This window comes from Vulpes lagopus, chromosome 11 (assembly GCF_018345385.1).
Source record: "Vulpes lagopus strain Blue_001 chromosome 11, ASM1834538v1, whole genome shotgun sequence".
Classification (NCBI taxonomy): Eukaryota; Metazoa; Chordata; class Mammalia; order Carnivora; family Canidae; genus Vulpes; species Vulpes lagopus.
In genome coordinates, this window is record NC_054834.1 from 57138396 (window position 1) to 57164225 (window position 25830).

General features: G+C 35.0%; 1 protein-coding gene across 7 annotated transcripts in view; it reads right to left on the bottom strand.

The window, feature by feature from the left end:
- PDHX (pyruvate dehydrogenase complex component X) overlaps positions 1-25830 on the bottom strand; it is a 174637-nt gene that overhangs the window by 124703 nt on the left and 24104 nt on the right. For all 7 annotated transcript variants that reach the window (XM_041723350.1, XM_041723352.1, XM_041723348.1 and 4 more), the window contains exons 3-7: positions 22710-22810; positions 16602-16801; positions 13748-13846; positions 5753-5927; positions 3847-3994 (exon numbers count right to left, since the gene is read on the bottom strand). In XM_041723350.1, the coding sequence (XP_041579284.1) occupies positions 3847-3994; positions 5753-5927; positions 13748-13846; positions 16602-16801; positions 22710-22810 (723 nt within the window). The remainder of the gene's footprint in view (positions 1-3846; positions 3995-5752; positions 5928-13747; positions 13847-16601; positions 16802-22709; positions 22811-25830) is intronic.

Genomic DNA, 25830 nt, shown 5'->3' on the forward strand with positions numbered 1-25830 from the left:
AAGAGGATAAACACAGTTTATTTATTTTTGAGAGCCAGTGAGCGAGAGCAAGGGGATGGCAGGGAGAGGGTGAGGGGGATCAGCACAGAGCCAGACGTGGGGCTTGCTCTCATGACACCGAGATCATGACCTGAGCTGAAATAAAGAGTCAGACACTCAACTTGAGCCACCCAGAAGCCCCTCATTTTTAAATTTCTTTAAAGCATAGTTGATTTGCTAAAGCAAAAACACATCGAACATATATGCTGGGGCTCACACTGCACCATATGTAGAAATAAAACAGGACTGTAAGAGCACAAAGAATAAAGGGCGGAAAATGTAATATATTGTGAAGTTCTTACATTATACATGAAAGGGTGTGATAAGAAGAGATGGGACAAATGAAAACAAAGGACAAAATTATTAAATGTGAATGATCTAAATAATTAAAAGACAAGAGTATAGGATTAGATAAAAATCAGAAAAATTATATGCTGTCTGCAAAGTTAGTTTGAATATAAAGACAGAGATAAGTCAGTAGTAAAAAGATACAAAAAGATATAAAAAGATTAGTCAGAAAGAATAACTGTATCAATATCAGATAAGGAAGGCTTTGGGGTAAGAAAGATTACATCAGGAGTGGACAGGGACATCCATGACAAATCTATTCATCAAGAAAACATCAATATCCTAAATGTGTTATGTGCCTAATAACAGACCTTCAAAATGATGTAAAAACTGATAGAACTCAAAGGGGAAATAGATGAATCCATAATTATAATTGGGGGTTTCAATACTTTTTCCAAAAATTGAAAGAACACATAGGAGATCAGTAAGAATATGAAAGACATGAGCACTACTACCAGTCAACTTCACCTGACATTTAAAGAACATTCCTCAAAAGTAGAACACATTCTTTTCAGGGGTACCTGGGTAGCTCAGTCGGTTAAGCGTTGAGTCAATGTTAGCTCAGGTCATAATCTCAAGGTCTTGAGTTTCAAGCCCCATGTCAGGCTCTGTACTCAGCTCAATCTGCTTGAGATTCTTTCCCTCTCTTTCTCCCTCTCCCTCTGCTCCTCCCCTTACTCATGCACTCTCTCTCAAAATAAAATCTTTAAAGAAAAGTAGAACACACATTCTTTTTTTTTTTTTTTTTTTTATTTATGATAGTCACAGAGAGAGAGAGAGAGAGAGAGAGAGGCAGAGACATAGGCAGAAGGAGAAGCAGGCTCCATGCACCGGGAGCCCGATGTGGGATTCGATCCCGGGTCTCCAGGATCGCGCCCTGGGCCAAAGGCAGGCGCCAAACCTCTACGCCACCCAGGGATCCCCAGAACACACATTCTTTTCAAGTACACATGAAACATTCATCAAGATAGACCATATTACAACTATAAAGTCTCAAAAAATTTAAGAACATTGAGGTCATACAAAGCATGTTCTCTAAGCACAATGGAGTTAAGCAAGAAATCATAAAAGGCTGAAAACTCCCCAAATATTTGGAAATTATACTTCTAAATAATTCATGGATCAAAACAGATATCTTAAGGAAAAATAGAAAACATCTTGAATGTGAAGAAAAATAAGACATCAGATTTTGTTGAATTCATCTAAATTACTGCCAAAAGGGACCTTAACAGCATTATATACTTATGTTAGGAATAAGGTTTATTATACTATATTATACTTTATATAATATATATAATTATAATATATATTATAGTATAAATATATTTATTATATATAGTATAATATATATATTACACATTATACTATATATATCTCAGCTTTCACCTTAAGAAACTAGAAAACAAAAGAGTGAATTAAACCGAAAGCAAACAAAAATTATAAAAACAATGGAGAAAGTTAATGAAATCAAATGCTCATTATTTGAGGAAATCAATAAAATTGATCAATATCCAGCCAGACTGATCAAGAAAATAAGGAGACATAAATTACTAATATTGAAACTAGGGACACCATTTCAGATTATGTAGAGGTAGAAGTATAATACGGTAACATTATGAATAGCTTTATGCCAATACAGTAGACCTCCTAATCTGTGGTTCTGCTTTCCACAATTTCAGTCATCTGTGGTCAACAGTAGCCCAGCAGATGATCCTCCTGACTTACTGTCAGAAGGCCACCAGAAGCCTAACACTGTGTCACAATGCCAACATCATTTACCTCATGTCAGCTGATCACATAGGCATGTTATTTCACAGCATCACAAGGAAGGTGAGTACAATACAGTAAGACATTTAGAGAGAGACCACATTCACTTAACTTTTATTACAGCATATCGTTATAATCGCTCTACTTTACTATTGTTGTTAATCTCTCACTGTGTCTAATTTTTAAATTAAAGTTTATCATATGCATAGAAGAAAACATAGTATGTATGGGGTTTTGTACCATCAGTGGTTGATCCACTGGGGGTCCTGGAATGTACTTCTGTGGAGATGAGGGGGGACTCTGTAAATTTCATTACTGAGGTAACATAAAAAAATTCCTTGAAAGACACAAACTACTAAAGCTCATTCAAGAATAATCAGAAAACTTATACTTATTTTTCTTATTTTTTTATTTTTAAAAGATTTTATTTATTTATTCATGAGAGACAGAGAGACAGAGAGACAGAGAGAGAGAGAGAGAGAGAGAGAGAGAGAGACAACCCAGGCAGAGGGAGAAGCAGGCTCCATGCAGGGAGGCTGACGTGGAACTCAATTCCAGGTCTCCAGTATCAGGCTCTGGGCTGAAGGCAGTGCTAAACCACTGAGTCACCCAGGCTGCCCAACTTACACCTATTTTTAAAAATTGAATTCATGGTCAAAAATCTCCCCATGAGAAAATCACAGGCCTAGATAGCTTCATTGGTGAATTCTACCAAACAATTAAAAACTACCTAATTCTACCCAAACTATTCCAGAAAATACAGGAGAAGGAAACATTTCCCAACTCCTTCTATGAGATCTGGTAACAAACCCAGAAATAAACATCTTCAAGAAAAGAAAACTACAGGGTTTTCTCATGTGTATAGGTATAATGATTCTTAGAAAAATTTTAGAAAATGGGATTAAGAAATAGGTGAGAAAATTAATGACAAATGAGTTTTATATGAGGAATACAAGGTTAACTCAACATCTAGCAATCAACCAATATAATTTACCAAAATAATAGAGTGAAATGGTATATACACAAAAAAGCATGTGATAAAATTTAACATCCACTTATGCTTAAAACTCAGCAAATTAGGAATATGAATTTCCTCAACCTAAAAAAGGAATCTACAAAAAACCTACAACTGACATAAAAGTCTGAATATTTTTCCTAAGACCAAGAATAAGGCAAAAAATCTGCTTTTAACACTTACCATTCATTATTGTACCACAGGTCTTAGCCAGTACAACAAAGCAAGAAAAATGAAAGCCATACAGATTGGAAAGAGAGAAAGAAAACATAAAAATTTGTATGTCTCCCCAGCAACCTTAGTTTTAAGTGACTGCTGGGAGGTACATTACCAATTTCATAACCTGAAAGTTCATTTTGAAGAAGAAATTAAAAAAACTGTAAAGCAGAGGGATATCTAAAATATGTATGTAAAATCTAAAACACTCTTAAATCATTTGGGGATTTTACACTAAAATGTTAAGGACTGCTTGGTTCAGATATCATACCAAAAAGTATGATTTACTCAGTACTACGGAACCAGTTTGTTTCTTACAGGCAAAGTGAGCCAATTCTTTTCTCTAGCACTAAAATGCATCCAGATGACAAAATTGAAATAAAAAGCTATACATGTACCTTTATAAGTAAAGGACTTCATGACAGTTAGCACATGTATTAACTAAGTTTAACTTTACTAACCTTTGACCAGACTTTGTCTAGCTTTTAAAACAGCTCCAAGGTCACAGTCAGCAGTAGCATATGCATGCGGCACAGTACTCTTAGATTCAGTTAACCTCTTGGCAATAACTCTTCGAATATTGCTAGCAGGGATTTCAGTGAATGTACCCTGCAAAGAAATTACAATCTGTCCATTAAACCATAAATGGAAGGGGGAAAAACAAACTCCATAACTAAAATATATTCAGTGACTTAGCTTTTGTTAATAGTTAAAGATCAATATAGGAAAGTACTATTAAAATTTCTTAGTATAAGGAGGAATATAAGAAATCCAAAGAGTTTTAACTTTATAGTATATGACTGTAGGAAATAGTAAAACTCATGTTTTAGTTGTAAGTGGGTCATCTTATGTTACTATGTTTAAGATGATCAAAAAGAAATCTCCCAAGTCATGAATAATTCTTCCATTGGTGTGTGTGTGTGTGTGAAACAGAGACAAAGAGATAGACACATACACATACCACCTGTAAGCAGCTTCTGTCACAAATACCATGCCTTAATAAAACTCAAAGCATACAATAATTCAACAAACCAACAGCAGACAATTCTTACTTATAAAAATGGTACACAGTAGAAAAAAATAATTCAATATATTAAATAATCTGTCAAACTATTTCCATTTTGGTTTGTAATTTATATAGAAATTGCACAAGTATCATATTTTCCAAAAATTCATAACATGAAGTATAAGTGAGATATTAAAATCCTCTTGTAACTTTACTTACTGTAGCTTTCCGTTCTATTCCTTGAGCCTCTGACAAAAGCAAGATGGACCTTACACTACATGTGATTCTTTCCTTACCCTTCACTCCATTCTGGGACTAGATCACAATCATATGAGAATAATAACTAAGCAGCTAAAAATACACCTGATTCTTAGGAAACATTTTATGTTGACAGAGTACTTGCTCAAATAGAATAAATGCTCTCTCTATACCATAAAACTTTGAAAGTAAGATTTATCTTCTGAATTTGAATAGCCTACTTCTTTTTTTTTTTTTTTTAATTTATGATAGTCACACAGAGAGAGAGAGAGAGAGAGAGAGAGAGATGCAGAGACACAGGCAGAGGGATTCGATCCTGGGTCTCCAGGATCACGTCCTGGGCCAAAGGCAGGCACCAAACCGCTGCGCCACCCAGGGATCCCCTGAATAGCCTACTTCTTACAAGTATAAGATTTGATTACACATATATTTTTTGTATGTGCAGTAATGAAGTATGAATTTATTAAAAAATTTTGCTTCCCATGAAATTTATACTATCTGCAACTATTTTTGAAATATCATACTGGAATACATTTCTCCACTAGAAAGAACAGGATAGGTTTGTGTGTTTATTTTTTAAGTGTCCATTCAGTTCTACATGAACCTGATTATCCTGCATTTCTTCCAATGGGAAGCAAATGACATGAAAGATACTAAGAAAGGGAGGTAAAAAGAGGCAAAATGGAGTATTTTGACAACAAAAATGGGCTGCTATCCTACCTGTATCTGAGAAAGAACATCTAGGTATGTGGCTTCTATAATTCTTCACAGGGAGACTATCAATTCCCTCAGTCAAAATAAAGCACCCACAGAAGATGGCTAGTGGCACCTCCCAGTTAATAGTACCACACCCAAGGAAGTACCATGATTACAGAGCATACACACATGGCGCTGAATCTGGAAATTAGCACCACACAAACAAATCGGGTTTGAACTAGGCATCTGCAAAACAAAGCGTATGGAGTACTTTTTTTTTTTTTTTTTTATCACTTTCAGCTACTACTAAAATGGATTCGTAGAATTACTTGTAAAAGAGACAGTAATGGTTTTATTTTCTTTCTCACTTAAATCTGAAAAATACAAATCTACTCAAACGGTATTACCGGTACATTAGGTTGTCCAGGAGTTGACACTGGTGGGATCATCGGCCGTGAGTAAGGTGGTGTGGCTGTGGTCTGTGGGGGCAGAGGCACTGTGGGAGTGGCTGGAGGGGCTGGAGTGGGTCTGGATTCAGTAATCTTGCCAGTTTCTTTCAACTGCACCAGTTTGAGAGCATCCCTGAAGATAAGAGAGAACCATGATTAGCAACAAGGATAGAATGTTTAGTAAGTGGGTATGAGGTACAGAGGGAAGGTACTGAACTAGAGATCTCAAGGCTAAAATACAAAATGAATTATTTTAGATAAGCAAATCTTATCTGTTTTGCTGATTCATATTATTCACGCACTACAATATTTGGACATTTGCAAAAACTGAACAACAATTCAAATTTATCAAAGTATTGGGTGTAGGTATCTTTAAAAAGAAACTGTCTTTTTTTGGGGGGGGAGTATCATTTGGTAGATGAACTATTCATAAATTAAGCCATACTCTCATTCTTTACACTTGGTCAAGTAATTTTCACATGGCATTCAGAAAATGTCAAGTTTATTATGACTTTTACTACGATATTCACTAAATTACTGGATTTTCTAGTACAAATTACCTTGTTTATGGCCAGGAAATCACACCATTTTAAGTATTGCTCAATATGTTATCAGCACCATCTAATGAAATAAACCTAACCCACAGCATCACTCAGAATGAAAGAAAACTAAAGTAGTAATAGACTTACCTTGCATTAACGGTATCTTTGTTTTTTAAAAGGATTTAATTAGATTACTATATATATATATCAAGCTTTTGATCTATGTAAGTTACAGTGGGTATGAAGTAATATATTCTCTTAAAATGGCTTTTTCAAAAATTGTAATATTTGCTAATTCAAAAATTCTTTTCAAAAACAAAATTTTATATTTTAAAAACTATTTTTAATCTAAATTTTTTAAAAGGTTCTACATAATATAAAAACAACTTCATGGTGACACAAATTTAAAGGCAAATAACATTCCTTAAATTCCTCAAACATAGTTAATTTTGTTATGGTTTTTTAAAAGAATTATGAGGGGAAAAACCTAGCAACTGCTGGACACGTTTGAAATGACAATCATCCTCTCCTACACAAAACCTCTTCCTTAATACCTTATGGCAACATGGTAGGCAGAATTCTGAGATGGATGGCCCCAATATTCTTGTATATACAGAATTATTACCTGATGTACACACCCATATAATCTCTTGTGAGTATGGGTCGGCCTGAGTATGATGGATGTCTCCCATGAGTAGGTTACGTTACAAGACAAAGGTGATGGATTTTGCAGACATAATTAAAGTCCTAAATCAGCTGACATTAAGTTAATAAAAAAGCAGAAGTATAATTACCCTGGTGGGATTAGACATCAGATAAGCCCTTTAAAAGGAACCAGGAATTCCTGGAAGAAGAGATCCAAATGGACAGAGTCTCCTGCTGGCACTAGAGAAGGGAGTAGGCATTTGTGAGCAGCCTGTGGAGATGACCATGAGGCAAGGACCTGAAGGATGCCTCTAGGAACTAGGACTAGTCCTTGGTTAAGAGCCGGCCAGGGGCCAGACTCTGACAGCCCCCAAGGAACTGAATTTTACCAACAACCATGCGAGCCTGGAAGAGGGCACCCACCTTTAGATGAGACCCTAGTATTGGCCAAAACCTTGATTTCAACCTTGTGACCATAAGTTGAGAACCCAGCCATGCTAGGCCCGGAATTCTGACCTACAGAATTGTTAGATGCTAAATAGGTCTAAAGCTGCTACATTTGTAGTAATTTCTTACACAGTAATAGAAAATTGACCCAGGAATCCCCCCATGTGTATTGATACTGGTTTTAGAAAAGAGCGTTCATCCTTTCTTTATACCTGGTCCAAAAAGGGGTGCATGGAGTTAACCCTAACTACAACTAACTTACTTGTTTCAAAATTAAAGGGTTGACATTTAACAAAGGAGGCCAGATTGATGAAGAAGAAGTCTTACATGTTTTACCATCTCAGATCCCTAATAAACATTAAGAGTGGGAGTAAAAGTGAGAAAATGAACCTCTTATGCCTACATTGTGTAATTATGTAATCCTATATCAGTCCTGTGAGGGAGGTATTATCACTCCCAATTCATAAGTGAGTAAATAGGCTCAGAGAGGTTAAATTTCAAATCTAAGTCAGTATTTCTCAGTTACCTACTCTATTCTAGGTGTTGAGGATGCACTGTTAAACAAGACACTTTATTCCACAGGAGAGTCTATGTTAATCAGGCAAACAAATGGCAGATATAGCTGCGCTATGAAGAAAATAAAGCAGAATAATGATGTGAGTGATAGGTGAGAGGAGGGCTTCTTTTAAAATAGGATGGATGGTCAGGGAAGGTCTGAGGATGTGGTGCTTGTGTGGAATAACGTGAATGAGCAAGCAGACAAGAAGAGCTGGGGAAAGTATATTTCTAGGCAGGGAAAATAACAGCTTCTTCTAACAACAGAAGGCAGGCCAATGTAGAAAGAGGAGTGAACAAGGAGAGGGTTAAAAGATGAAATGGGGGCTGGCATCAAACCCAGGGATGGCCAAGTCCAGAGCCCCTGTGCATTTTCTACTACTCTACTCACACCTGTGCACATAGTACACATATTTTCTCACGTGAACAGACTAGAATAAAGTACATCTCAGGTTAACAGCAAGTCTGGGATTGAAGGAAAAAGTGTGATCTATCTAATCTAAGGCAAAATATAGGACCTCCTGACTCTGGCCTCGAATCCACCACTCAAAAAAGTAACAGGGGCATAACCAGACAGTGCTGGTTCTCAGAGCACAACATTGTGATCGTGGAAAAAATGAGGGAGAAGAAGAGGTGCGTGGCCTAGGGAATGACCTTACACGGTTAACGCTTTTGACAAGCTTACTTCTGTTTGGAAATTAATTTTTAATTTACTTATATTCGTAACCAAAAGTACCATTTTCCAGTTAACTATGATTAACATTTACATGTGAAATAAATGGCTGCCAATATCATTTCTGAGGATTTATGCCATGAGCCAAAACCCTTGCCAGATAAATAAAAATATGAGCATTGAGGGGTGCCTGTCCTTAAGTATCCTCTTGATTTTGGCTCAGGTCATGATCTCAGGGTCATGAGATAGAGCCTCACATCAGGCTCCACGCTCAGTGGGATGTGTGCTTAAGGAGTCTCTGCCCCCTCCCCCTGCTGGCATGCTCTCTCTCTAAAAATAAATAAAACCTTAAAAAAAAAAGAATATTGATATATAATAAAGCCTTCTGTTGTTGATTCAGAAAAAAATCCCTTCACCAAAAGATATTTAGCTTTTAAGAGCTCTTACAAGTCATAGCCTAACACTACTAGTCCCTTTCCATTATATAAGGTAATTAAATACATCTAACAAAACTAATCTGGTTTTTAAATCAAATTAAAGGGGCACCTGTGTGGCTCAGTGGTTGAGCATCTGCCTTTGGCTCAGGTCATGATCCCAGGGTGCTGGGATCAAGTCCTGCACTAGGCTCCCCACAGGGAGCCTGCTTCTCCCTCTGCCTGTGTCTCTGCCTCTCTCTCTGTGTCTCTCATGAATAAATGAATAAAATCTTTAAAAATCAATCAATCAAATTAGAGTTTAGCATGAGAGTGGCAGATCCAAAACACATCCATACCTTTATATGGGGATCACTAATTTACTCTCAGGCATCAGTTAAAAATAAACAAACAAAAATAACAATTGAAGAGATTAAAGATTAAAATATTAATGCCTGAATATGTCTATTTAAGAAAAGATTCGTCACACTAACGGACACATTTATATTTCACCATGAGCATAACTATTTTATCAAGAAACAGGCAATTTAGTTTTATGGTTGCAGTGATTAAAATTCTTGGGTAAAAGGGCTCTTGGTAAGAATAAAAGTAAGAAGAAGTAATTAATCATAAACAAGTAAACAGAAAATCAATTCTGGCCACTGCTTCACAGTAAATTTTTACTGCTAACTTTACACTTACATACCTAATAAAGTGTAAATGTTAATTATTGTTTAATAACAGCCAACAATTTAGTTTCTATAATTCAGAGAATGCTTTTAATGATTTCTGTCCATGAAATAATTAATCAGATTCTACTTGAAGATTTAGGTAGGCATTAAAAGCTCTAAAAATTAGAAGAAAAACAAATATGCCACACATTTCTGCACAAAGGCAGACAATGCCCTGGTAATTTACTCAAGGTAGAACCTTCTCTACCAGGATCCCTTAGAGAGTAATTCATTTCAGTGAGCTATGACTTAGTTTTTAAAAAGAAATAGCACTAATACTTAATATAATTATATATTAATTATAATATATATTATATATTTATTATACTAATATAATACATGCTACATACTCACCTACCACACCTATCAAATTTTTGATGCTGTGATATGAATACAAACATTTACTACAACTATGATGTAAGACACAGATATACCAAAGATGTTAGGTTACAAAGAACGAAAATGTATTCTCTGTGGCCCCAGCACTAGCTTTCTTAAAATACACACGCAAAGTCAAATCTATCTGCTTTTGTGCAACATATATTCTGAGCAATATGTTTGGACAATATATTTGTTCCACTGCAACATTTAAAATAGCAACCCTAACACTGAGGATTTACTTCATAAACACAATTGATCAGAGGCACTTCCTCAACAGCTGAAACTATTCTACTTGCATTTTTAGTTGAGAATGGAAGAAGGAAGGACGTCCCTCCAAATTTCAAGAATTTGTGCTAAGGTACTTAGGGGAAGCTTAGCCTGCAATTTTTCAATCTTATCAGAAAATGACATTTTTGTAGGTGACAGCAGGTCGGTTTTTTCCAAAGTCCACTTTAAACTTAAAACACAGGCATCTTTAGTAGTATATAAAACGAAAATCCTAAATAATGTATGCTTTCAGGATCTATGTTTCTCATGAAACCTTTTGTAAATGTGTCAGATTTTGAAGACAAAAGGTTGACTTTTATGGTGCAGAGTTAAAGAATAAGGAAAGAAAACTGAATTAGGAGGAGGAAGACGGCAAAAATATTAAAAATAAAACTATTTTAATAGTGGTTCCTTGGTGTATGCAGCAAGACAAATACCATTTTGTTCTCCTTAATAAATGTTACATTACTATTATAACTTCAATTCAGGTTAACAAAAAGATATTTATTTGTTCAACATATAAACACATATGGAAAGAGAAGGGAAAAAGGAAAAAAGGGCTATTTCATTCCTCTACTGTCACACCACAAAATGTCTTCTAAAATATCACCTAATAATTGACTTCCAAAGACTTTTCTCAGATCACACTTTAACTTTTTATCCAGCTCCTAGATAATCCTCCAACACAAGAAAAGCTGCCTTCTAAAAGTTTACCTCCTGATTATCTCAATTATAACTACTGGTCTACTGCCTACCAAACCTCCCTCTTAAGTTCTGAACTGTCTCCTGCAAATAATCTCCACCTCACTGATCCTGATGCCTACGTGAATTGTCAGCACTGACAAAAGGCTTCAGAGCTAACATGCACTCACTCCACCAAGACAAAGGTCTTATTTATGTTTATCATTTGTATTTAATACCTATTATTTGTATTATTATTATTATTTGTATTTATGGAGCCAAACTTTCATTACCCAGACCAGAATCTCAAATTCATTCCTTGATTCATTGCTATCCTGGTCTATGCTCCACATTCTATCCTTTAGGAAGACTTCTGGATCCTGTCCATATAATACTACCTAGATCAGTAATCTCCCTTTTATTTCTTCCATTTACATTCAGGCATTTTACCTTTTACCTGAATTACTTTATAAGCCTATTTTATCTCCTAACCTCAAGTTTTTTTCTGCTCCAATGTGTCTTACACAATTTGCAAAATTAATCCTTCTAAGGTACAGCTATGATTACTTTATCAAAAATTTCACCAAATCGTGATGAATTAAATACAGACTCTTTCTCTGTCTTATCCCTCAGAAATATAGGTAAGTCTACCTGGTTATAAAGAAAGGTGCTTTATCCCATTTTTATGGAGAGTTTACTAAAACTCTAGACTGAGGGCAGTCTGGGTGGCTCAGTGGTTTAGCGCCGCCTTCAGCCCAGGGTGTGATCCTGGAGACCCAGGATGGAGTCCCACATCAGGTTCCCTGCATGGAGCCTGCTTCTCCCTCTGCCTATGTCTCTGCCTCTCTCTCTGTGTCTCTCTCATGAATAAATAAAATCTTGTAAAAAAAAAAAAAACATAGATTGGTAGATTAATAAAATAAAGGTACAAATAGTAGGATGAATATGGGGGGGGGACTAAGCTTAACTGGCTATGAGAATACTTAATTTTAACTTTTTATGGCTAAGTGAAACCGTTTAAGTCCTTTAACTAAAAATTCACAGTCTAGTATACAACTTTTCAGTCAGAGATCAGGACAGCTGATTTCCGACTCACTTAGTATGGCAGGACTCACAGTATGTGTTTAAGAAAACAACATACACAGGTCTGATGAACAAATCAATAAGGCTGTAACACAGATAAATGAAGCTACCTAAGAATTAAACCTGGATTGCTCATCATAAAAGAAATGCCCCAAAATAAACCAATGCTTTAATGAAGAGTAAAATAAACCCAATGAAAAAAGAAAAAAAAAAAAAAAAGAAAGAAGAAAGAAGAAAAGAAAAGAAAAGAAAAGAAAAAAGAAAAGAAAAGAAAAGAAAAGAAAAGGTCCCTTGGTCCAGCACTGCCACTTAATAATTTCATAACCTTCACTAATCTCAACTTAAAAACTTTTAGCCAATATTACTGATCACAGTTATCAACAGTAAATGAGGAATAAGCATATTGCTTTAAAATGTTAACTCAATTTGAAGATGTAATATTACTTCCAATAGAAATGTAACACAAATGCGCCTGGGTGGTACAGTTGGTTAAATGTCCAACTCTTTGCTTTGGCTCAGGTCATGATCTTAGGGGCTTGAAACTGAGCCTTGCTTTGGGCTCCATATTCAGGGCGGAGTCTGCTTAAGACCCTCTATATCCCTCTGCCCCATCCCCCTCCCTCCACGCTCTTTCTCTGAAATAATACATACCACTATGGCAATTTTACATTAGTCATATGTCTGAAGGATTAATCTTTGTCCTCCCCACTAGACTAAATTTCAATAGAGCAGGGGCCATCTGTTCTCATAAACTCTTGAAAGAAACAAAATGTAAACAAATGGAAAAACAGATCAGTGCTCTGGAATAGGAAGACTTAGCATCATTAAGATTTCGATTCTTCCCCAAGTTAATTGTAAAATGTGATGCAACCCCGTAAAAACACCATCATTCCTCTGTGCCTGAACTGTTTAAAATTCATTTAGAAAAATTATAAAATAAGAATAAGCCAAGAAAACTGGTCCATTGGGAAAAAAAAAAAGAACAATGATAACTCTAACAAATTTTAAAACCTACTATAAAATATTTATAATTTTGAGTGTGGTACTAAACAAATTAGGTGCTAACTCATAGATAGTGGAATAGAAAAGAAAATCCAAAAAAATGCCAACAGCATATGGAAATCAGTTTGATTATCCAAGTGACTAAAATCCAAACAGATAAGAATGAAATTATTTTTAAAAGTATATTTCCAGGTTTAAAAAATTTACATGTGATTGCAAACTTATTTCAAACCAACATAAAAACAATATAAAAAGTTCACTGCTCTGTAATCTAATTTTCTGCATTTATCACCATTTCTAAGGATCCAGCTTAGTGACCAAATTAGAACCATTCTTCATTAATGCTGTAATTACTTCAAAACAACCCTTGCACAGAATACAATTTTGTGCTCACAAAAGCAATTAAAAATACAAAAGAACAGTATACATCCTTTTAAATCTTAACACTGAATAAGCTCTTCTTTAAATACTTTCAGAAAAAGATGATCATGATAAATAATGGAATTGGTTATTATAAAAAAGCACAAACATACTCTTTAGTGAATATACCCCGAGGGCCAGTGGCTGTGCCCTGGCTAGCATCCAGGGCGTGTTTTTCCAGAATATTACGGGCAGCTGGACTTAAACGGAACCTAAGAAGAAAACAGAAGATTAACAAAACCAATAAACACTCATATTTGAATCAAATATACCTAAACATCAAAGGTTTTGCTGATAATTAGAAAAATATAACTTATAATAAAGTTAAAATGACTCCTGTTGATAGTCGCAGTCAAATAAATTAATCTAAAAAAATCTAAAAAAAAAAAACAAATAAATTAATCTGTACTAATCTGGTTTATTTTACTACCAAAACATTTTCATACACATTTACTTAGTTACTATTTCAAAATATTCTTTTAATAAGAGTAAATATTCAAAAGGACAGAGCTTCTATTTTTACTAATAATTTTTCACATGACTCTTCATTAAATATATCAATAAGGAAATAACTGTACTCTTCCTTCACTTTTTTGTGGTAAAATATACAAAAGATTTACAATTTTAAATGTTTTTAGGTGTACAATGGAGTGGAATCAAGTACTATACCTGTTGTGCAATCATCGCCACCATCCATCTCCAGAACTTTCTCTCACACTGAAACTCTGTACCCATTAAACAATAACTCCCCATCCCCCAACCCAGCCCCCAGCAACTCGCACTCTACTCTCTTTACCAATGTGACTACTCTAGGTAACTCATATAAGTGAAATCACAGTAATTGTTCTTTTGTAATTGGCTTATTTTACTTAGCATGTCTTCAGGGTTGATCCATGTCTTGTTATGTGTGTTTCTCAAAGCTGAGTAACATTCTATTGTATGTATGTATATAGTACATTTTGGACACATGAATTATTCCTACCTTTGGCTACTATGCATAATGCTGCTATATGTGGCTATACAAGTATCTCTTTGAATTCCTGCTTTCAATTCTTTTGAGTATATAGCCAGAGGAGGAATCACTGGATCATATGGTAATTCTACTCTTAATTTTCCGAGGAACTGCCGAACTGTTTTCCACAGTGACTGCACCAATTTACATTCCCACCAATGGTGCACAAGGGTTCTAATTTCTTGATACATTCATCAACACTTATTATTATCAGCAGCCAATCCAATGAAAAAGTGGTAGCTCATTGTGATACTGATTAGCAATTTCCTAATGACTAGTGACACTAAGCATTTTTTCATGTTTATTGGTCATTCACGCATCATCTTTGGACAAAATGTATTAACTGAGTACTTTGCCTATTTTAATTGGGTTGTTTTGTTGCTGAACTGTAGCCTTCATATATTTTAAAAAGTCATTATTATTTACATGAAAGCATTTTTATATTACATATACTCCAAAAGAGTAAGAGGCAGAAACTTAGGTTGATTGTTAGACATGGAAACTGAAATATACCAAAAGGTGACACAACTACTAAGTATCTACTCTTTGACTGAGACCTTTAGGCAAAGCAGCAAATACAAATGACTATACAGTCAAATAAAGAAAATGAGTCAAAGGGGTTGGGTCCAGAAGTTTATAACCAAGAAATGGAGAGGAACAAATGTGGTACTTGTTGCATTTCAGATAAATAGCTCTAGGTGATATGGGCTCAGTGCCATCAAATCCTCAGATTTTTCAGATGAAACTGAAATTTTAGATTTTTTTAATGTAAAATTAACTACAAACAATTCAAAAAATTTATTTAAAAAAAATCACTGTATGGGCCAATAGTGTGCAGTTCACGGGTCTGCTGGCTTTTTTTAAGGCTCCATATCCAGTGTGGAGCCCAATGGAGGGCATTAACTCACAACCCTGAGATCAAGACCTGAGCTGGGATCAAGAGTCTGATTCTTAACCAATTGAGGTATCCAGGCACTCCAGGTCTGCTCCTTTTTAAACCTACACTTTGGGGCCACACACTCATTAAGTCTCTAATGATGAATCTTCATAGAATGACAGAGCACACACTACGATCTCTGCAAAAGGAGAAGAGTAGTTAAGTACATCCATTACCCCGCCTTATGATTTCCATGGTAAAGAAGAGAAAATAAAGGGAAGTTAAAGCAATGCAGTGAGAAATGCTATGTGTGGGCATGGAAATTTATTAACTCAGTATTTCAAGAACACTGACAAGAACGGACTCTGATAAACTGAAGGAAAAGATTTGAAAGCGTATGCATTTTTATTCAAGTTCAAAAGACTTTCCTCCATGAAGAGCTTCTTCTTATAAAGGAAAAGTAATTTTGTGTAATTGTGGAGAATGTTAAATGCATGAACTTATTAAAATAAAATCTTCAGACTCCATCAATTAAAGCCATGTAAAGCTGAAGTGAAATGGTATGCACCAAGTACCTGTGTTATACAGGGACAAAACTGGGCTCAAATCCTCCAATCCGTGTCAGACACTCAAATGAAGAATGGCCATAAAGGCATGCATGGTAAGATGCTAACTTCATTTTGTCAGTTATATGTATAAAACCGGAATTCACACTGCGGTAACTAGAATTCCATGGGTGGAAACATGCTATGAAGTTTGGTTCATTGAACCCCATGCTGGAATCCTAAAACTGACTTCAAATTCATCATGGACACAGACTGTTTGCTTTGATCTCAGCTGGCTGAGCAGGGCTTTCATACCTCCTGGAACATGGCAGGTATTCAATAACTACTTGTTTGTTGAATGAACGAAAGGAAAATAATCATTCCCAGATCTCAGTCACCTAAGGGAAAAAGGGAAGATCAACCACTTCCTACATAAGGTGGAAAGATGTTTTAAATATGGTAATGACTAAAATATCCTAAAAGCTGCTTTAACATTTTTTTTTTTAAATCAGCATCCAAATAAACATACTCACTGCAGTTTTCCCAGTATGTGTTCCTTTTTGACAGGAGTAGAAATCTGTGGTTCGGGTGAGGGGGAAGGCACTGATGGTTTTGAAGCTGGTGATGGAGGACCTTCATCTTTGGGGATTTCAACATGTTTCCAATCTTCTCCTTCTTCAACTAGCAAACCAATTAGTGAACCTAGCCGTATATTTTTAGATCCTTCTTCAACCTATATTTTAAAAAGAAAATAATCGCAGAGATGGAAAGGCTTATGACCATATGAAGTAGTTTAGGTAATTCTGTATTAATTAATTAGAAAGATCTCTTAACTTGAGGTAAAATCTGCTTTTAAGTCAGCCTGCCTCCTCCTTCCACCTGCCACTATCCTTGCTTACTTTCCCCCTTTCTTCACCACTTTCCCCATCCCAGTTATTAATGGTACATCCTGAAATAAAAAATCTAGAACTTCTCCTCTGACAGTTTTCAAATATTTAAGAGCAATCGTTACCATCTTCCTTTTGATGTCAATCAGGACAAACAGGAGACTGTGGTTTCATACTTCAACTATTTGTCTTTCCCAGATAGTTTCTGTATGATAGCTCAGGAATTCCAAGAGCTCACAAGAAATTAAGTACCCAAAATTAATCCTATTACTAACATTAATGTTAGATATGTTCAGTAAACTTAGTCGCTGGAAAAAAATATATCCCATCATATAAACAGACTTGGTTAACTACTCTGGCTAATGTTGATTTCTCTTTCCTTATACTTAATTTTTTTCCTATGTATCTATTTACAAAACCTGAGATATAAAATACAATCCCATGAATTTTTACAAGTACATCAAAAACACAGTGGTGTCTCAGCTAATCAATTTTTCATAGATAATGCCAATTAAAAGGATAAATAAGATTGAAGTTTTCTTTAAAAAATATATGTATTTCAAACATTTCAGCAGCACTAATTTATAAAGGGTTGTTTTTTATTTGCTTAGTAAGAGAAGTCCCTAGAGAACCTTCAGATGACAATGTTTTTAAGTTCAGCTCTAGAAGAAAATGTCATATCTTTATAATTTTTATTATTCTCTTTCAATTACATTAAATAAAGTTCATTGCAGATGTAATTTAATGAATACTAGAATGAGAGGCTATAGGATATTCACTAATAAAGTAATTATAAATAAGAGTATGACTCCTAAATTGGGTTTGGCATTCCTGATTAACATTAAATTTGATGCTTATTAGTATGTGCACTATTTACGTATAGATGAGGAAAGTGAAGCACAGAAAGGTTAAATGACTTGTTCAAGATTATAAGGCCAGCAGGTATCCAAGCCAGGATTCAAGTGCAGTCCGACATTACAGGTAAGCATTCAACATGCCAAGTACCAAATCTGTAAAAATTGCACTCACAGAAAAAGGATGATCATATAGCAGTTCAACATCATGCTCCTACTTTAAAAAACAAGCTTAACAGAGAAGAAGATATAGACTGGATTATAATTTATTTAGCTTTTAATTCATGGGAAACACAGACTCATTTACCACTTCAATATCATTTACTCAGTTCAACATGAAAAAATTAGAACTGAGAATATTTCCCACTTAGTAGAATTTGCTCTGAGCTTTGAGGGTTTTCTCAATTAAGAATGTTATAATCTACAGAGGAGAATCAACTGAAGGTCGCACAACTTCAAATTTCAACCATAAACTTTCGAACAATGAAATGCAACTTTGAAGGTGACCAGGCAATTTAATGAAAAATAAGGGGGGAAAAGGGACCTAACAATAAACCATGTTGAAAAAATACATTCTTAAAAAAAAAAAAACAAAACATTTTTTAGAGAAACACCAGTGATAGAGATGCAGCTAAGAAATTGATTGAACAACATGAAAGTTACCAAAAATATATATTTTTTGCTGTTTTTTAATTTTAGGATGATCAACAAAAGGAAACATTTCTTTTTTTAAGCTCTATGCCCAACATGAAGCTTGAACTCACGACCCAGAGATCAAGAGTCACATGCGCCACCAACTCACAGCCAGCCAGGAGCTCCTAATGGAAGTTTTTTGTTTTCCTATCCATGGATTTTAGTTTTCAGAAAGAATTCTATTCTTGAAAATTATTCTGAATAATAATGGTCTATCAATGTAATAAAAACCTATCAATGAATGTTTTGCCAGTCAATAAATTTTCAGAAACTTACGTAAGTTTAAAGAATCTTAACCCTTTTCACCCTCAAAAACATCCTCGTTTGTAATAAATCATATAGTAACCCTACATATGGTAGAAGCCAAACCAGACAATCCTCAATAAACTCTCCAAATAGGGGTGCCTGAGTGGCTCAGCCGGTTAGTGTCTGACTCTTGATTTCAGCTCAGGCTATGATTTCTGGGTTTGAGATTGAGTCCTGCATTGGGCTCAACCATTAAGGTTCTCTCTTCCCCTCTCTCTGCCCCTCCTCTCCACCAAAAAATAAAACCAAAAACTCCAGATATGTCATCCTAATATTCGACTTTATTGACTTAACATTTAAAATACCTGCTATCGGGGCATCTGGGTGGCTCAGTGGTTGAATGTCTATCTGCCTTTGGCTCGGGCCATGACCCCAGGGTCCTGGGATCAAGTCCTGGCTCTGGCTCCCTGCAGGAAGCCTACGTCTCCCTCTGCCCATGACTCTGCCTCTCTGTGTCGTTCATGAAAAAATAAATAAAATCTTAAAAAAAAACCCACCCCAAAACACCTGCTATACAATTTTCTGAATAAATTTAAGACTAAGCTTATGAACTGGTACATATGTAAAAATTTAAGGTTATCTGTACTAGTGGCTAAATAAGATATTAACAGCTTTCTCATTAACTGAACTAAACTGGAAATGAATCATAAAATAATGTAACAGCAATTATTCTTTATTAACATTATTAAAAGCTTCTAAGCCTGTTTCTGGATCTAACTGAAATGTAATAAATATTTTATATCTAAAATGGAAATCCAGATACAAAAATTACTAATGAGAACAAAGAGATATGAAATTGGGCAGGGGGAGGTGAATAATACTAAAACCTTTCAAAGCCTATGTAAATAAATCTCCATGAAGAGCAAGATACATAATAATTTCTAATGTTTTCAAAAATGTGTGCAAGCTAAAAGCTAGAGTTTTATATGATCACTTGCCTTTTAAAAAGATCAATCTCCAACTCATTGATTTTCAAAGTAAAGATCTCTCTCTATATTCTTACTAAAATCAGTTTATTATGTGTACTCAAATGAGGAATATTCCACAAAGAAAGACAAAGGTGTAACTTGCACGGCGGTGGAAGGGCTGAGTGCAGAGTATGGTAAAAGACTAAAAAACCCAATAATATCACCTAATATCACTTTGATTTTTTCTTTTAATCCATAAAACTATTACACTGTGACATGAATATGCTCCCATTCCTATTATAAAATGCATGTGGAATAATAAGAAAGCCATAAAGCCCTAAAATACACAAACAATCTTTTGACAAGGAAGTAGCCATTTGTGTTGCTAAAGCCCTTATCAATCATATCTCCCTCTCAGCCCCCTGCCTTTTCAGAGCATTAGAGGCCAGATGAATAGGCACTACTGACCTATAACACTGTTAACAATTTGAAATGCATTATGAAGCAGCTAACTGGGAAAAGCTATCAATTCTGGAAGACTTTCATAGTCAAACAACCCAGAGCTAGGGCCAAGAAAACACAGCTTGCCGAATGCACACAATAAAATGTAGCTGGGTGCATTACACATGGTGATTCAAACAATCATTTCCTTTTTTCAAAATGCTGCATAAATTAGTTGAAACTGTTTTTGGTATGAATATATTTTCCTTGTTATGAAGGTATAGAAATTTTAGCTTTCCATTGGTATTTCCTCTAAGGAAGTATTTTCAACAATATGTTTTAACATGGCTGTTAATATTGTAGATGAGAATCTACAAAGAAGTTTTGATAATTAGAAGGTAAAAAGCAACATATAAGTGACTAGAAAAAACGGAAAGGATTTTCTAGTAAGAAACACAAATGAAAAACTGTATATAGATCTATATCTAATTAGGCTATAACATTCCAAAGTGTAGTCTTTGGATAAAATGTACAAAGGAAGGTGCTGTATCCATTCTCAAAACAGAGGTGAGCTGGTTTAATCAGAATTAAAAAGAGATATGCAGTGTCTCCTCCAAATCAAACTACAGAGACACAAATGGATACTTACTGTTCAGTTGCAAACAACCAATTACAAATTATTTAGATGAACATACAAATTGACATGGGGATTAATAGTCACTAAGAGCTGAGTAATTATAATAATGAAAGTAGCAATATTTATCAATGCTTGGTGGGTGACGGGTCTTATAATGAGCGTATACAGATTATTCTCAATCTCTATTACTGCCCCATGGCACAGATATTATAATCTCTGTTTTATTATGAAAAAAAAGGCACAGAGAGATTAAAGAATTTGCCAATCACAGGTGAGGGTGGCACCTGAGTGCCTCACTCGGTTGAGTGTCCAACTTGGTTTTGGCTCAGGTCATGATCTCAGGATTGTGCGATCGAGCCCCACGTTGGGTTTCACACTCAGTGTGGAGTCTGCTTGAGATTCTCTCTCTCCCTCTCCCACCCCCTCCCCCTGCTTGTGCTCTCTCTCTAAATTAAATAAACCTTAAAAAAAAGAATTTGCCAATCATTACATAACTAATAACCAGCAGAACTTATTAACTCTATGAATCAGGCAGTGGGGTAACTCCAGAGCCTACAATCTTAGCTCCTATAACATACTATTACATGTTCTAGAAGTTAAGAAACATAATCCATCAGTGAATATACCATGCAACCCTAAATAGGGTTTAGCATTTCAATTCTCATATAAATTCTAATTATTTCATTATAAAAACAAAATAGCTATTATAGAATATTTAGACAATACAGTAAAATAGAAAATATAGGGTAGGAGGATCATTTAGTTCCATCTTCCAAGAACAACTGACATTTTTATAACTTTATTCTAATCTTTTCTATACATATTTTTCTTTAAAATCCTATGAGATTATAATCATTACCCATACACAATTTTAAATGCATTTTTTCAAAAAATTTTTGAATTTTTATTGATGTATAACATCATGTAAAGAAATTACATTTTTTCCTAGAAACAATTTCTAACAGCTACATGATATTCCACATTTTCTTCTGTTAACCTTTCTTTTATTGCTAGATATTTTGACTAAAGGTCTGTATTAATGGCTTCTGCTTCTAGCTATACCATTGCAGATCAAGGTATAGCTCCATATTTTAAATCAGTTATAAAGTAAAGATTACCCAGAGAAGAGTATTTAAAATTACTGCATATTTTTAAATTTAGATCGCAAAGGAAATTACTTTGGTCTTGCTAAACCCACAAGCCTATTTTTCCATTAAAAAGCTCACAAAACAGAAAATATACTACCAACAGACAAGACATTCAACTATACTCGAGTATGTGGAATATTCTAAAACATATATTTTTATATTGGTACATTTTTAAATGATTACAAAAATGTCCAAACTGTAAGGATAAGTCAGAACTGGACAGGGCCATTGAATGTGGCTATGAAACCTGCACACAAGAACCTGCACAGGACAACTTAAGAGAACAAAAGCTGAACAGATGGTCACTTTACACACTTCTCTAATCCTGGGAATCCTGGGGATAGACGAAGATAGGGTTTCTTGGTTTCATGTGATAAGACTAAAACACTCTTTCTTTCTGATTTTACCAACTACATATTTAGAAATTGCTAGCTCTAAGCTTTAATCTATTGCTTTGTCTTCAAATTCTCCCTCAAAGAGCCTTCTCCCTTCCCAGGCCAGAATGGTTCTCATTTTCCACTAGGGAACCCAAAATACTGAGCACCTCTGTCATGGCTGAAATATTTCTATGTTGCCTGATCATCACTGGCTATTATCAGACCTTCAGACTAGAATATTTTAAACATCTGAATTAAAAATATACTATGTAGATTCAGATAACACAACACTATAAATACACTATTAAAAATAAAAGGTGACTTTAATTCAAGGAACTTCACATGTTAGAGATCTTCATCCCGTGGAAGACAATCAAAATGAAAACTTACCACTATTTTGGCCAAGATGCCATCATCACTTGCATCTAAGGTAACCACAGCTTTGTCAGTCTCTATTTCACATAAGGCATCTCCAGTACTCACAGCTTCACCTACAAAACAAGACTGGGTTTGTTTTGTTTTTTTAAAATATGAATATTAGTATATGGGCTGGAGTGTGTGTTAAGTACGTAAAACACGAAAAATGAATACCAAAATATTCAGTAGCTAGCTCTGGGTTGTAGAATTATAAGTAATTCTCACTACGTAAGTATGTGCTTGTATGTGTCTTTATGTATGGTTTGTTTTATTTTCCAAAAGGTCTATAATGGACATAAACTACATTTGTTATAATAATAAAAAAAAAAAACTACAAAAGATCATTGAGCAGGTATTAAAAATGAAATCACATTTTAGAAACAATAGCAACAAATGCATATTTTCATCCACAAATCAATTCTGGACCCATTTCTTTCTTTTTAATATATTTTGACTATTATTCCACAAAGAGAAAAGTTTTACAATTAATAGCACTTCTGAGTTAACATTGTAGGGTAAGTTCAGAAACCCTGTTGGCACTGTAAAACATAAATAATAAGGCATATTAAACAAAGACAGACAATGTCAAAGACACAACTGAGGTCAAATAAGAAACATTTCTGTGCAACAGAAGCAGTATGGAAACTCAAAAATGTTAAGCAAGACCTGACTAGCTGTTTCTGGATCTAGAAACAGGTGGGGGTGGTTAGCAGGGAGAATGCAACAGTTTCTTTTGGAATAAAGAGAGCTAAGTGATTTGCTGAAGACAGGGATGCAAATCAGAACCTCCCCTTAAGGCTCGGGCTGGGTCAGTGCCCCCACTCATAACAGGAGGCTGACAGAGGCGGCAATCAAGACCTGTTGACTAGACTATGACTTTAATCAGAACTGTAGGTCTAGGAAGGTGGGGAATAAAACCACCACCTCAATTCCAGGATCTGAGCCAAGCCACCCTCTGGCTCCATTATACTGCACCTACGGATATCTCCAAAATCAATAGCAAAATCCCTAGACTGGGTGTGGGGAGAGGGTGAGAATGGAGGTGGATGGGAAGACACTGAAACACAAATGAAAAGCCTTCTGCTGAAAAAGAAATGACAAAGTTCCAAAAACATTCCAAAAAATTTAATGCTAAGAAAGAAAACCACAAAAACCAATAATGGAAACAGAAATTTGTTTCAGATGCAATTTACTGAGTGCAACCTCTCAGAGATTTTTAAATAAGTATTTGAGGATGTTTAGAAATACAAAACGGAGATAAAAGATCCATCACAAGAATAAGAGATAAAAAACAATGTACAGAAATGAAACAAAATGACATCACATAGGAAGAAAAAAACTAGAAAATGTTGGAAATGAAAAATATAGTCATTGAAATAAAAAGAAACAATGGGGATGTACTATCTAGACTGGACATAGTGAACTGAAGTAGTAAATTAAAGGCAGCATTAAGGAACTACCTTGAACTTACTACAGGCAGAGAAAAAGGTTAAAAATAGAAGAGAGCAGTAAGAGACACAGACAGAAGCTGCAATGTTTATTCTGTCAAATGGATTTTCCAGGGCAAGACTGGAGGGAAGAGTGGCAAAGCAATACATGAAAAGAAAATTGCTGATAATTTTCTACAATGGAAAAGAAATACATATCCTCAACATGAAGAAGCTCTGAATGAGTTTAGAATAATTGTAACCTAGGATGTATTGCCTAGAAGAGGGCACTGGGAGCCTTGTAGCTTGCCTGAAAATAACTGTATCTTGACTGGGGGTGGTAACCTGGTTATATGTGCAAGTAAAAATTAATTGAGCTTATTATGCTTTATGCAATTTATACCTCACTAAAAAAATTTAGCAGAAAAAAAGTATCAGACTGTATGAATCCACATTAGATACACTGTAGTGAAATTCCATACAATAAAAAGAATATTAAAAGCTATCAGAGGAAAAACAAAAACAACAAAGAAAAAACAAAAAAACCAGATTACTTCGATGGAATGACAGAGAGCCAACTTCTCAGAAGGTGTAATAAAGGTCGGAAGCCAATGGAGGGAAAAGCTGAGGAAAAGTAACTATCTAGAATTTTATATGCAGCCAACCCATCAATCAAGAGTGGAGGAAGAGTGGGCACCTGGGTGGCTCAGTCAGTTATATGTCTGACTCTTATTTCGGCTCAGGTCATGATCTCAGGGTTGTGGGTTGTGAGACTGAGCCCCAGGATGGGCTCTGCTCTGGGGTGGAGTTTGCTTAGTATCCTCTCTCTCCCCCTCTCTGTCCTTCTGCCCCTATTCACCCTCCCTCCCTTTCATTAAAATAAACAAATAAATAAAGGAAAAGGATTCCTGAGACATATAAAGGCTAAGAAAATTCACCATCTATTAATGAGCTATTAAAAAATGCAGTTCATCAAGAAGAAAAATGGACACAGAGGAGACCCATGGACTATATGAAACAAGCTACTACAGAAATTGATAGAACGGTAACTATGAATCATTTAAAAGTTAATTTCTGAGGGTTTAAAAAAAATGTAGAACTCAAACTCTAAAAACAGCATAAGCTGGATAAGGAAATGTTTAGTTGATGGGTAAAGCATGCTAAGGACTTTGATATAAATAGGCACAAAAAATGTTTAAGAACTCTAGATATTGGCAAAATTAACTATGTATCCAAAATACTTACTGATGTACACCCCTCCAAAAACCAGAAATATAATCTTCAGCATTCCACAAAGCAGAGGAAAAATTAAATAAAAACTATTATCCAACTGAAGACAAGCACATGAAAAGAAAAAAAATTTAAAAAGCCATACCAAAATTATAGAAATAAGTCTGAATGTATCAGTCATTGTTATAAATGTAAACAGATTAAAACAACCTACTAAAAGCAGCAGAAATGATCAAAATGAATACAAAAAAATAAAATCTGGATAAATGTGGCTTACAAGAGACAGACCTAAAACAAACCAGGATAAAAATACAGGTATAGAAAAGCATGTAACATACAAATACACTCCCTCACACATACACCAGAAACGGCTGGTATAGCAGTATTCATAGGCACACTCAATAAAAAGACATAAAGGAAAATCTAAAATGCTAAGA